The 14,856-nt window shown below is 40.9% G+C and overlaps 1 protein-coding gene across 1 annotated transcript in view; it reads left to right on the top strand.

The window, feature by feature from the left end:
• The window catches only part of KIAA2026 (KIAA2026 ortholog), a 73,323-nt gene that overhangs the window by 56,669 nt on the left and 1,798 nt on the right, over positions 1-14,856 (top strand). The window contains exons 5-7 of the mRNA XM_021708695.1: positions 6,422-6,537; positions 10,105-10,292; positions 11,575-14,845. Of these exons, the coding sequence (XP_021564370.1) occupies positions 6,422-6,537; positions 10,105-10,292; positions 11,575-14,845 (3,575 nt within the window). The remainder of the gene's footprint in view (positions 1-6,421; positions 6,538-10,104; positions 10,293-11,574; positions 14,846-14,856) is intronic.

Genomic DNA, 14,856 nt, shown 5'->3' with positions numbered 1-14,856 from the left:
GCAAAATATATCTACAGTGATAAGAGTTAATAAATCTAGAATTACTTATTTTCCTCTTTTTCTTCCTTTTAGGTGTCCAATGTCCTCAGCGTCAGTAGGTTGCCAGCTCCCTCTCCTTGCAGTACCCCGGCCAGCACTAGGCTGGCGTTGTCTTACCCTTCCCAGGTTACTGCAGCAGAATGGAGTTGTTCTTTAGCTGCGAGGTAAGTCTCCCTCCCACCCTTTTCATACACACAGAGATACAGCTTTTCGTCTTACAATATTGTGTGGTGTTGTAAGTTTTTTTAAGTTTGTTTCTCTTTGACTCCTTAAATTATTAATGTATTACACTCAAAAACTTACAAAAACTGCATAATATAGTAAAGGACCTATCTTGGGACCACAGACAGACCAGCTCCTTTTTGTAGCAATCCCTGTGGGGCCATAAAACCTCTACTGTTTGGTAGCTGGATCACCTCCTGGAAAGGGAGCTGGCAATCTGCAGCTGCAGTGGACATTGGATGAGAAAGTAATTAAAGGTAAGCGCCAGGTGTAGACTCGTTTGTCTGCTTTTGGTTCCGTGGAGCATTCTTGAAATGCAGACTGTCGTATTAAACTTGATAGTAGCGTCATAAAGGAAAAAATTTATTCTCTTCTTTTTTTAAAGTGACCTTTAGTAAATATTTGAGTTGCTAAGTTTACATAATACATTGAGATGCTCTTGGAAAATATTTTTTGGCCCTGAAAATAGTGAGAGTTCTAACATTGAAAACAGTTAATTGATCCTCATATTCATCTACCTGTTTATAAAGTCAGGACTAAAATGATATGCATAAAGCTTGTTAAATACATTTTTATTAGAGAAAGCTACAGCATTTCTCCACAAATGATCTTTTACTAAACCGTCTACCTGCCATCTTTATCTCTGATTCTGTGTTATTAGTCAACACAGTTAAAGATTATAAGAGCCTTTCTGATTTTTATTATATCCATATTCTCTCTGTGTGTTTAAAGATGGAAGAACTGGCTATTTTAATTCAGTTTTAAACTTTAGGTCACTGGAATTTTAGTTACCTATTCTTGTAGATTTTAATTCTTACAGAGATACCTACACATGAATATAGGTGCTTACACAATATAGTGTGTTTCTTCTTTAGGAATTGTCTGTGCAGGGACCAAGAGAGACAGCATTGTATAGTGGAAGGAGAGTGTACTTTAGCACTCAGGATTGTAGGATCCTGGTCTAATGTCTGCTTCCACCTATGAAGACAGTTGTCTCTCTGTATTCATTAGGGATTGGTTCCAGGAACTCCTCTCTTCCCCCACTGATACCAAAATTAATAGATGCCTTGTATGAAATAATGTGGCATAGTGTTTGCATGTAACCATCACACGTTGTCCTGTATACTTTAAATCAGCTCTAGATTACTTATAATAGCTAATACAGTATAAGTGTTACATAAATAGGTGTTGTATTATCTAGGGAATAATGACAAAAGAAAGGCTGTGTGTATTCAGTACAGCCACAACTATCCGTCTTTTTTCCCAGTTTTTTTTTTCGATCTGTGATTGGTTTGAATCCATGGATACGGAGAGCCAACTATACTTTTTTAATTTTAAGTCAGGGTCTCACTCTTTTGCCAAGGCTGGAGTGCAGTGGCGCGATCATGGCTCACCTCCTCAATCTTTTGGGCCCAGGCGATCCTCTCACTCAGGCTTCTGAGTGACTGGAGCAACAGGCACGCATCTCCACACCCAGCTACTTTTTTTATTTTTGTAGAGACGAGATCTTGCTACGTTGCCCAGGTTGGTCTTGAGCTCCTGGCCTCAAGCCATTCTCCTGCCCTCAGCCTCACAAAGTGCTGGGATTACAGGCGTGAGCCACCACACCTGGCCTGAATTCCCTTTTAACTTTCATTGTATTTTAGAAGAAACATAATTGCTCTTGGTTTTCTCCTTATCTGTACGTAAATAAAGTTGATCTGTCTGAAAAGCTTTTGTTGACTTTTAGTTAATGACCTAATTTAAAGTTCAATCAATATTTGTTTGATTTTTAAGTAGAATTTTATATTAGACCCAAGATAAGGCAGATCATTACTATCTCTAATTTTTTTTTGAGTTGGAGTCTCACTCTGTCACCCAGACTGGAGTCCAGTGGCCGCTCCCAGCCACTGCAGCCTCGACCTGCTGGGCTCCGGCGATCCTTCCGCCTCAGCCTTCGAAGTAGCCGGAATTACTGGCGCGCGCTACTGCGCCCGGATAATTTTTTTTTTTTTTTATTGTAGAGATGAGGTCTCGCCAAGTTGCCCAGGCAGGTCTCGAACCTGCGGGCTCAGGCAATCCACTCACCTAGGCCTCCCAAAGCGCGGGATTACAGGCTGAGCCACCGAGCCCAGCCCTAATTTTTTTTTTAATGTGTAACTTTTTCTCTCTTTATGCTAGTTCCCTTGTATACAGTGAAACCGAAACTACCACTAACTAGAAAGGGTCAGCATCATTATTTCAATTCTTAGGTTGTACGCATCATGTTTTGACTAAAGAAGATGATACAAGGCCGGGCTCAGTGGCTCAGCCTGTAATCCCAGCACTGTTGGAGGCCGAGGTGAGTGGATTGCCTGAGCCTGCGGGTTCGAGACCCATCTGGGCAACTTGGCAAGACCTCGTCTCTACAATAAATCAAAAACTAGCTGGGCGTGGTATTGCATGCCTGTAATTCCAGCTACTTGAAAGACTGAGGCAGAAGGATCTCCGAGCCCAGCAGGTTGAGGCTGCGGTGGCCGGGAGCCTGCCACTGCATTCCAGCCTGGGCGATGGAGTGAGACTTCAACTCAAAAAAAAAAAAAGAAGATGATACATGAAACAAGCAGTGTGAGTTTCCCTTTTACAGTCAATGGTTAAAGCACCTCTCCCCAAATACCAGTCACAGAGCAGTGGTGATTCTCACCTTTTTAAAACTTGGGTCCCCTTTTGACCAACATACAGCTAGACTCACATACTCCATGGCAGGGTATAGGCATGCTCTTTGTTGAGGTCATTATATTCTTCATATATATCCTCCAGGCAAACAATTTTCTCTTTCCTTTCTTATTATTTGTATTATGAAAATAATAAACTTTTTCGTCTGTTTTCCAGACACAAAATGATTAAGTGTGCATCTTCAAATTATAAATGAAATATCTTACTACCACTACCCCAAGTTGAAAATACATAATATCAAGAAAGGGAAGAAGGCCCCAAAACATACATAAAGTTAAAAGGCCATAGACATTTGAAAACAGACTAGTGGATAAGACAGAGTTATATGAAAGTTAGAAATCTATTCTCTAATTTACATTTAAGATCCCCTCCTTGTATACAGCCTACTAGTTCAGGAGTATATGTCTTCATGTTGGATTAATTCAAAATTGGTAGTCAAAATTAAAGGTAAAAACTTTGTAATCTTTTTTAAAACTCTTCTGCAAAAGTTAATCTTGTAATTTAGCAGTGACACAAATACAGCTGACAGATGTCTTGAAGTCACAGCTTTCAGATATACAGCCTCCCGTTCCGATGCCTTGTCGCCCTTGACCTGCCCAATGCTGCCAGATCTTCTGCATCCCGCCCCATCATCACAGGCTGTTCTGGACCACAACCGCACTGCCCAGACTGACTCTGCAACTGTCACTTTCTTCCTTGTGACCCCTAGTGAGGAATTCAGCTACCTTGCTTCCCTCATCTCTGAACGTTTTCCAATCTTGCCACAAGGAACATCTCTCCCCACTTTCATTCCTCATGTCTTTCCCCTTTCTTCCCTCTTTGACTTAGGGAAAATTTGCTTCCACCATCATCATTTCATAGTTGAAGCCAAACGGTAGTTGAGAAGTAGAAGAATGTTGTTTATGTGCTTTTTATTTTTTATTTTATTTATTTATTTATTTTTGAGAAAGCAGGATTTATTGAGAGGACAGAAAAGCTCCCACAGCAGGAGGGGACCCAAAGGGGTTGCCCTACGTGTCTTTTTAAAGGGAAAAATCCACTTATTTTCTCTTTTTTACTGAAACAACACTGCCTGATTTCACAAAAGATTTAGAGTAACTGTAATCTGCCTTTTCATCTTCCTCAGTTTAAGTTTGCTTTCCCTAGATGAAAATCATTTATTGTTCCTTGTTATTGTGCATCAGTATAGTAGTTTTGTGTTTTTCATGGTTAGAATAAGCACTTTATATGCTATTATAACTTTTTGTCAGATATAACTCATTGTTAATTTGAGTCCTGTTTGTACTCTTAGAATACATTTAACAAGAAAGAGGCCTATTTAGGTTAATATAGCATGTGAAATAAAAGTTTCTTTTCTCAAAATGTTTTTTCTTTCTTTTTTGCTCTGGTATGATATAAAGCCAGAGGAAATGTGTTGCTAGTTTAGTGATCAAGATGATTTCTGGGATGGTTAATCTTTATTCTGTTTGTTGAACAATGAGTGAACCACAGTCAAGAATTGCTTTTGAAACTTTTCTTGCCCTCCCTGGCCTCTGCTGCAATCTCCCTTGACAACAGAACAAGGGCCTGCAAACTTGCTTTTCTGGCTTGTTGCAAGGCTTTATGAAAACATGACCCACAGCCTCATGCTGCCAACCTAGCTGTGCCGAGTCAGAAGCCTTCAGGCCACCAGTCCTCCAGTGCAGCTACCCGATAGGGGAGTCCCAGGGCCTGGTCAGGTTCCTGAACGGGAAGTGTCGCAGCCCTGGTCTGTTCCTGCCTGCTGGGGATGGGGGCGGTTCAGAGGGACAAGCCTCTCCCTTCCCAAAAGTGAGGAGTGATTTGGGAGCCTACACGGCAGATGCCCTGCCAAGCTGGCATGTGATGACGACTTTGGTGTCAAACAGGCCCAATCTAGGGCAGCAGTTTTCATCACCATCAAAATTTTTTTTCCTTATACTGTGATTTGTCATGCCACTAAGAAGACACCAGTAGTCATAAGCCTAGGTTCCATTTCATTATGTGCACATGCACGTATACTCCCACATCTCCCTACTCTTCTAACAAGAAGTTTCCTTTCTAAGATATAAAAACTTCAGAGGTAAAAAAATGTAGCTGTTAATTTTTGCATGCATAAGCATTCTGTTGATTTGGAACATGATTTTTTTTTTTTTTTTTTTTTTTGGTGAAACTACATTTAGGTTTATATGTGACTAAAACTTCTGTAACTGTAATGTTGAAGGTTACATATATATAAAATTAGGAAACTTATAATACTTTTTGCTCTAGATAGTGGTAATTTTTCTGCCTTTAACATTCTACATGTATGCAAATTGACTCACTTAACAGTTGCTGTAGGATGAAGTACAATTTTATGTATGTTAATGTGATCCATAACATATATGGTGTGCCTTTTGTTAGAAATAAAACACTTGGGTTTATGGTATGTGAATTATATCTCAAAGCTACATTAAAAAGACACCATGGTTATAGGACAGCAGATGATGATAATGGTAAGTGTACACTAACATTGTAGAAGAGTGGTGGTTGGCTTACCTACTGTAAATTTATTGTTCCTATTTTATGCAAATAAGAGTATGTATACTGGTGAGGTGTATCTTTACTAGAGATTTTTATAGCCTATGTTAGATTGAATTTATGTGATGTACTTTAAAAAAAGTAGTTCTAAGACCTTGGACTTTAGAATCAGGCAGATATGTATGGTTTAAGTCATGGGCCCTTAACCAAATTATTTATTCTCTCTGAGTTTTATTTTCATCATTTGTGAAGTGAGCATAATGCACATCCCTCAGAAGGGTTTTCGTAAATGCCAGAGCTCTCTCTAGGTGTGTGTGTGTGTGTGTGTGTGTGTGTGTGTGTGTGTGTGTGTGTACACAAAATACCTAGTTTAGTACTTAGCCAATTGAGAGGGCATCAGTAATTACTAACTCCTAGTATGGCATTATAGCATTGAGAACAGTGACTACTTTGGTTGCTTTTCTGTGCTGGAAATATTTTAAAATAAAATGATTATAAAATTTCCTAAGGACGTTTTTAGATATGATAACAAACCTAGCTTTTCCTCCCTTTTCCTACACTCTTTGGTAAGATTATAAAGACTTACTGAAATGAACCATATTATTTACTTATTTAATGAATGTTTAATAAATGTTTGCATATTTACATGTGTTTGGCAAATGATGTATTGAAACAGTTATGATCAGTGCACTAAAAATTTTTTTTTTAATTTTTGTCTGCCAGTTAGATGAAATGGGTTTCAGATTTCTCTGGTAGAATTGAGGAATTGCTAAATATACTGAATAAGATTCATTACAGGATATTTTTCCCCTTTCTGCAAGCGTCTGAAGAAGAAATACGTTTTGATGCATTATTGGTGCTTTGTGTTTTTTCCTTAACTCTGATAATAAGACTTGACATGGGCTCTCAGAATAAATCTAAGGGATTTACTTTAAAATTGTGTTTTTAGGGCAAATGGTATCATCGGAGGCAAGCTGTAAAAGAATTGCATAGTACATTAATACGTCTCCTAAATGAATTACTGCCATGGGAACCAAAGTTAATGAAGGCTTTCCAAAGAAACAGGTGAGGCAAACAAGTCATAATCTGTTTTATCTATCTCATGGTCCTTAATCAGTGATTTGGTTAAGATGTTCTAGAGTTATCAGAGCTTTCTGTTCATTTGTAATTCAGCAGGTGTTTCTGAAGGCCCCCCATTGCAAGTCGCCTCCTCAGCTCTGAGAAAGCAGTGATGATTAAACAAAACCCTAACCTGTGACTTGTATTCTCGTGGAAGAAACAAGCAAGCTCAAATTTCAGGTGGCAAAAAGTTTACAAAGAAAAGTAAAGCAGGGGAAGAGGGTTAAGAAATGACTGGTTTGGACAGGACAAAACTTACTCTTTTACTGGGGTCTCATGTTTGAACTGAGACCTGAGGATAATGAGGGTGAGAGCCATGTAGCTGTCTGAGGGAAAAACCGAGGGAATAGAAGGTACAAAAACTCTAAGGTTGAAAGCATTTTGGCATTTCAAGGAAATTCCAAGAGTAAGTGTAACCAGAGCGGAGTGAGTAAAGTAGAAGGTTGTAAGAGACAGGAGTCAGAGAAGTAGAGGGGAAGAGAGCCAATCATGTAGGTCTTTAAGGACTTGGGTTTTGATGCTGAGTGAGATTAGGAGCCATTGAAGGGCTTTAAGCAGAGAAGGGACATGGTCTGACCTATTTTAGAACAGTCACTCTAATTGCTATGTTGAGATTAGTGTACAATCTCAACAAGGGGACCGAGGTGAAAGCAGAGAAACCAGCTATACAGTAGCAGTAATCCAAGAGAAAAATGGTAGAGGCTTGGACCACAATAGTAGCAGTGCAGATGCCAAGGATTGGTTGGATTCTGGGTACATCTTGGAAATAGGATTGGGAGAGTTTGCTTAAGGATTAGATATGAGGTATGAGAGAAAGTGAGGAGTGACAAAGATTATGCCCAATGAACAGTTGGAATAATGGAATTGCCATTAACTGAGAGCAGACACCGAAGGAGGGGTAGGGAAGACTGGAGATTTTAGATTTCAACATGTTAGGTCTAATATGCTTTTAGACGTCTAATTGGTGTTGTTGAATAGGCAGTTCGATATATGAGCCTGAATCCAAGGGAGGGTGCCAGACTGGAGGTGCAAATTTGGGAGCTGTCAGCATACTGATTATACTTAAAGCCATGAGGCTGGTAGAAATCACCTAGTATGTGAGCAGAGATGGAGAAGAAGAGAGAACTAAACACTGGGCATCCCAACATGTAGAGGTGGGCAAGATAAGTAGAACTTAGCAGAAGAGACTTTGAAGGAGTACCCGGTAAGATAAAAGGATACCTACGATGTGTGGTGTCTTGGAAACCAGAGAAAATGTTTCAAAAAGGAAGACTACTCACGATAGGTTGAGGAAGATGAGGCATAAGAATTCATTACTTGATGTGGTACTATGAGCTTCATTTCTTGGTGTTTTGTATTGATAGGAGTCTGTTCAAGAGACTTAGGGAAGAGGAAGAGTCCTCTTTGATGGAGTTCTGCTGCAAAGTGGATAGAGAAATGGGGCAGTAGCTGGATGGACAAGAGAGGGTTAAGAGAGCGTGTTTTGGTGTTGGTTGTCATCATTTGACTTTGGTAATAGGAGAAATAGCATGTTTGTATACTGGTGGAAATAACCTAATAGATAAAAAATGAATTCAGGCAAGGAAAGGGACATTTGGCCGAATGTTGTCCTTGGTTAAGGCCAGGGAGGATGCTGTTAAGTGGAAGTAAATTTTTAGTGTCAGTCTGGAGGTGGAGAGTATGCGTCCACCTTAAGGTGAGTTGCAGACAAGGTGTGAGCATGTCAGCTCCCTTCTGACTGCTTCCACTGCTCATGAAAGAAGAAGCAAAATCATCAACTGAGACTGAGAAGATGACTGAGAGTGATAAAGGAGAACTTCATACTGTCTGCGTGTATGTATTTTTCATATCAGTCTTACAGAAAACTTGAAAAGGAAGTTCATTGTGTGATCAGCGTTTGGTAACCCAGTCTAGTACCTTACTCCCCTCATCTACTCCACAAAATCCTTAAGCAATAATTTAAAACATAAGTAAATTGAGAGTAACGATTAACTAACATTTGTTGAATATGTATGTGCCGTACATACTATGAAGTGAGTACTGTTACTATAGATAAGTAAATTAATGCCTTAAAAAATCAGGAATTTTTTCAGTCTTACAACTAGGAAGTGACAGAGATAGGACTTAAAATTCAATATGCACAAATAAAAATGTGTAGCAAAAATAAACTGAATAACGTATGTCCAGGTTTATTTTTTAAACAAAAAATAAACTAAGTAAAGGTTGAAGGTAGTGTAGAGAACTTTGAAAACAATAGGAATAATAATCTCTAAAATACTGTGTTTTTATCTCACCACAGTTTCTCAGAAATTTATGTGAAAAAGATCTCTGTGAAGGTTAGATAGGTTACCTTTCAGCTTTATTTTCCTAGGCTTAATTTTTAAATATTTATTTTTAGTTAGATCTAAAGGTTTAGTTAGATATGATTACTCCCAGGATTAAGGATGGATTTGTTTGTTTGCTACTATCTGTATAATAGTCACAGTAATAGTTACTGTTGCTTAGAATTTCTTGATTAACCTGTAAAAAATGACATTTTAACCTTTTTGTAATCAATAATTTTATGACTGTCTCAAATATTTCTGTCACTGCAGCTAGGAAAAAATGTAGCTTTCTCTCATCTAACAGGTCTAACAGCAGCCTTTAGAAAGGCAAACAGGTGGTATATGCAATTGCTTTATTCTGAAGTTTGCAGGTATAGTCATTTCTTATACCTACACCCTAGGTTTGTCTTCTTGAGCAGTTACCCGTTGGTAAGATTGAACTAAGCATCTTAGACACACTTAAGAGTAAAACGTGCCGGGCTCGGTGGCTCAGCTTGTAATCCCGCACTTTGGGAGGCTGAGGTGAGTGGATTGTCTGAGCCCGCAGGTTCGAGACCCGCCTGGGCAACTTGGCGAGACCTCATCTCTACAATAAATCAAAAACTAGCCGGGCGTGGTAGTGCGCACCTGTGTTCCAGCTACTTGGAAGGCAGAGGCAGAAGGATCGCCAGAGCCCAGCAGGTCGAGGCTGCGGTGGCCGGGAGCAGCCACTGCACTCCAGTCTAGGCAACAGAGGGAGACTCCAACTCAAAAAAAAAAAAGAAAGAGTAAAATGTAATTTCTAGTACTTAAGTGAAAATATTTCAATATGTAGTTTAAAATGTTAAAAGTTAGACTGGGTGCAGTGTCTCACACCTGTAATCCCAGCACTTTGGGAAGCCAAGACAGCAGGATTGCTTGATCCTAGAATTTCAAAACCAGCCTGGGCAACATAGTGAGACCCTGTCTGTACCAAAAAAATTTTTTAATTAGCTGTGTATGGTGGTGCATGCCTATAGTCCTAGCTACTTAGGAAGCAGAGGCCAGAGGAGCCCTTGAATCTGGAAGTTCATAGTGTGCTATGATTGCACCACTACACTCCAGCCTGGGTGACAGAGTGAGATCCTGTCTCTTAAAAAGAAAGAAAGAAAAAGGAAAAAAAGGTTGATAGTTTAGATGTGTTTTGTTTATGATGGGTATTTCATTTCAGGAGCCGCCTAAAGAAAGACTATGATGATTTCCGAAGACAACCCGATCACGATAAATTCACCAGAGAACTGTGGACAACTGAAGAGGGCGATGGAGATGTGGGAAAAAGCTCTCCTAAGGGAGAAACCAGTGCCACTGTGGACTCGACAGAACCTCTGGACGTCCTGGAGAAAGAGCACTTTGATTCAGGTGGGCATCAAAGCTTCGTCAAAATCCACACCCAAAACACAGAGAAAAGTTTTTGTTTGCTGGGAAGGCAAAAGGTCATCTGGTCAATGGAACATACCAACTGGGAAAATCTGGTATGTTTTGAAGAAGTACCGTCTATGTCTTTGTAAGAAGTTTCTTAGGAGTCATGACACTGCTAGGAGTTTCTGGAGCCAATGACTGACTTCAGACTCTACGCTTATTATTGCTCATTACAGACCACGCATTCTTGATCTGTAATTTCTTTTGAGATTTATTTCCTTCTTTTTATTACTACTATTTTTAAAGGACTATTTCTAAAGTTTGCTTTAAGTAGAATCTGACGAGTGCCTAATATTATGAAGATTTTTTTAATGAGGAGTGACCAAAATCGATGACCTGGTGAGACCAGAATGAACACATGATTCTAATTAGGATAAGGGGATGGATTAGGTTACCTGTAATTCATTTCAACTCATCAGATTGTATTATTATGCACATCTAGTTTAATGACTTTATTTGGTATAAGAGGTTAATACTAAACTTTGTGACTAGATTGTATTAACCTGTGTTTTCCATACTTTGGTGACCTGTAAGAGTAACTTATCAGCCAGTTTGACTAGATAAGAGCAAATTTTTTTATCGTACAGATAAACATTAGAAAAAGCTGGACTTTTTTTGTCCTTTAGAGTTTTTAAAAATAGACTGGAGAACCACCTCTCTTTGGTGTTAAGGTTTCCCTATCTAGAGGAGGAAAACTATACTAGATTTCTCTTCAAATTAAATTCTGAGCCCTAGTTGTTGGCTTGACTATCTCTTTAAAAGATGAAAAACATTTTTGCACTTTATGTTGGCAGCAGAATTGGGCCAAAAGTAATTTTCTCATTAACAAGTTTTTCTTGGGCATGGTTATGATATCAAGTTTACTGTGTCAAAAGTCACCTTACCTTTATCTCCATCAGTGGTGCTGAGGCTTTCACATCACCCTGCAGTAGATTTTTAAATAAATTGCCAACTCGGACAATAGTGGGAAACTGCCAGGGGAGTTGAGAGCAGGATTGACAGTAGTGGGAAACTGCTAGGGGATGGGGGCATACCTCATCACCAAGGGGACCCGCATAATGCACACTTGTATACCTAACCCTGAATCGTACCCCACATCTTTAAAATAAAAAATTAATAAATAAATAAATTGCCAACTCAGAGATTTTCTTTTTCATAATTGATGTTATTATTATTCAATTGCTGTTTATATAAACAAATTACTTGTTTTTGTAATTTTCAGATGATATGAAATTGTCAGAAATAGATCTTCCTATGGGCAGAAGCAAGCTGTCGAAAAAGGAATTGCCTTCTAAGGATGTACCGAAGACACTGCTGAAAACACTTAAACGACAGTCCAGACAAACTGTTTATCTGGATGATAGCACAAAAGAGCTTTCCCCAAGGAAGAAAGCAAAGCTAAGCACAAGTGAGACAGCAGTTGAGAATTTGGAAGATAATGTGCAGATTGACTGTCTGAATGAATCAAAGCACACAGAGCCATCGTTTCCAGAGTCATTTGCCTCACTGGATTCGGTGCCCGTGTCTCCTCTTCAGAAAGGGACCAAACCCATTCAGGCCTTGCTTGCAAAGAATATTGGGAACAAAGTGACCTTAACAAACCAACTGTCCCCTTCCACAGGCAGAAGTGCTCCTACTGTGGAAAAGCCAGGCATATCTCCCCCAGAAGCAAGCCCTATAAAGCCAGCATTGACCTGCCACACCAGTGCAAAAGGCCCTTTACAGGTGGTATACAGGATGCCCTGTGGCCAGTGGTTGCCAGTAGATCTTCCTAACAGCTCTGTAAAGATTCAGATGCAGCCTGTGGTGGACCCTAAAACAGGAGAAAAAATCATGCAGCAGGTTCTTATTCTGCCTAAGAATTTTGTGATCCAGCATAAAGAAGGAAAAGCCATTGCGAAAGAAGTGCCAGCACTTCAACAAAAAGGTACAGAACAGCATCTTTCATCTTTCCCACAGACCGCAAATGCAGACGCTTCTTCAGCATCAGTTCTCATCAACCCAACAGGAACTGTTTCTGCTGAACTACCTAGCACAGCTTTCAGCAAGACGATTACTCCTATGTCAAGTGTGAGTAACACTAGAGCACCGCCCTTGTCGCCGTTAACCTCTGTGAGTAACTTCTTGACGCCACTGGTTAAGGCTAGCCAGAGCGAGACAGGAGCGGTCAAGAATGCAGTCTCCATGGCCACATTCCCACTGCCCAGTGCTTCATCCCCCGTTTGCTCAGCAGGCCAGCCTCCGTCATCAGCAGCACCACTAAATGGCTCTACGCATCCTGGCAGTTCCCTCAGCTGTTTGACACAACAGATTGCTGATTCTTCAGAGGCAAAGCAAGAACTGAAAACGGTGTGTATAAGAGACTCCCAGTCGATTCTGGTCAGGACACGAGGTGGGAACACGGGAGTTGTGAAAGTACAGACCAATCCAGATCAAAATTCGCCCGATACTCTATCCCCAAGTTCTGTGTTCACATTTACTCCTCAGCTTCAGGCATTTCTGGTGCCAAAACCGACGACTTCACCATCCTCTGATTTTTCACCGGTAGCTGGAACAACTACTTTATCTAGTCTCCCACCTTTTGGACAGACATCAGCTTCTGTTTCCATCCCAGCTAACTTCAGTTCGTCCTTGGGGAAGAACCTCAGACTTACATTAGGCCACACCCCTAACAGTGGAAATTCGGGCCCCATGGTTGACAAGATTTCACATATGCCCTCTTCTCCCTTGAAGGCCTCTGCTTCTTCTGGCAGTCTAGTACCATCAACAACAGGTAGTCCAGTAAGCATAATTAGCATATCAACAGGAAATTGGGGACAAAACAATGCCGAAGCTATTCATACTCCAACTAAACAGCAACAAGCAGATTATATCACAAAAAGTTACCCTGTTACAAGCTCAGAAGCAGCAGCAGCCACAAGCGGAGACATGATCAGTGGGACTCCAGTCCAGAAACTTGTGCTGGTGTCAGCTCCATCTGTTCTTTCGTCTGGCAGTGCAGCTGCAGTTCACAGGACACCTGCACCAACATCTACAGGTGTTTCTTCCCAGAAGTTAGTTTTTATTAATGCTCCAGTTCCCAGTGGAATCTCATCCCCAACTGTTGTTGCAGAACCACTCAAACAGACTCTCCCTCCCCCGCTGAGTAAAACACACGTTAGGGCTCCAGAGCAACCCCAGATCGTGCTGCTTCCCTCGACAGTGGGAGCGCCTGTAAAAGTAAACTCATCGCCAACTGTGTCTCAGATCAAAGATGTGAAAATTGGACTGAACATCGGCCAAGCAATCATAAACACTTCAGGTACTGCGCCAGCCATGCCATCAGTTAACATCCTGCAAAATGTAACCCCACAAGGAGATGGCAAAGCTAGCAAGGGCTGTATTCTGCCATTGTCAGCAAGTGGTAGTTCAAGTCCAGCAAGCGCAAATTTTGAGAGTCAGAATATTAGTCCTGTTAATGAATCAGTGGTTTCTGCAGCAAGGGCAGTAAACATGTTTTCAGTCACTGGAGCAAATGTTCCTTTGGGTTCCCTTCCAGTGACCTCAGCCTCTGCGTCAGTTGGGACACGGCCTCCTGTTTTAGTGAGTGGAAATGATGCCTCTTCAAGAATGATGCCTATGTTGTCAAGTAGGCTTTGCACATCCAATCTTGGAAACACCGTGGCTATATCAACTGTGAAAACAGGACACCTTGCATCATCTGTTCTGATTTCAACTACACAACCCACAGTGTCTCCCAAATGTTTAACATCAGCTTTGCAAATCCCTGTTACTGTTGTCTTACCTGCACCTGGGACTGCATCCCCTAAAATAATCAACACAGTTCCCCATTCAGCAACAGTACCAGGAGGTCCACGTTGTATATCCCTTTCTAAAAGACAATCTCGGACTTCTCTCCAGTTTCAGCCGCCAGGGATTTCAGCTACAGTGCCAATAAATGTAAACACAAGTAAACCTCAGACTGAGCTGTCATCCCTCTCACCAAGTCCGGGTAAAATAATTAATGTTTCCAATTTTGCCTCTCTGCCAAGCCAGCAGATGCCCCCCGCCTTGGTAAAATCCACCCCCAGCTACAGTCCCGCTCCAGTTGGTTCTGCCATTCACACTGCTGCAGCACCGTCGAACGTGACTAGTCCGGCAGGAAGTCAGTTCAGTGAACCCTGTGTCCAGCAAAAAATAGTCATCAGCACCAGTACGCCTTTGGCACCTGGCACTCACATCATGATCAATGGAACCCGGTTTATTGTTCCCCCGCAAGGTCTCGGAGCTGGCAGCCATGTTCTCCTTATATCTACTAATCCAAAATACGGACCTCCCTTAGTTCTCAACAGTGGCCAAGGCATTCAGCCGACACTGGTAGATAACCCTGCCCAGAAGATCACGCCAGCATCAAATAATTCCTTAAGTGAGCAACCTGTAAAACATCCTGTAAGAAGCTCTACAAAAATGGTGAACTCCTTTGGGAATGCAAGTTCTCTGCCCACAGTACACACAACACCCCAGA

This window comes from Carlito syrichta, unplaced genomic scaffold, assembly GCF_000164805.1.
Source record: "Carlito syrichta isolate Samal-C Ts95f unplaced genomic scaffold, Tarsius_syrichta-2.0.1 Scaffold143566, whole genome shotgun sequence".
Classification (NCBI taxonomy): Eukaryota; Metazoa; Chordata; class Mammalia; order Primates; family Tarsiidae; genus Carlito; species Carlito syrichta.
This window is presented reverse-complemented; position numbering and strand designations above follow the sequence as displayed.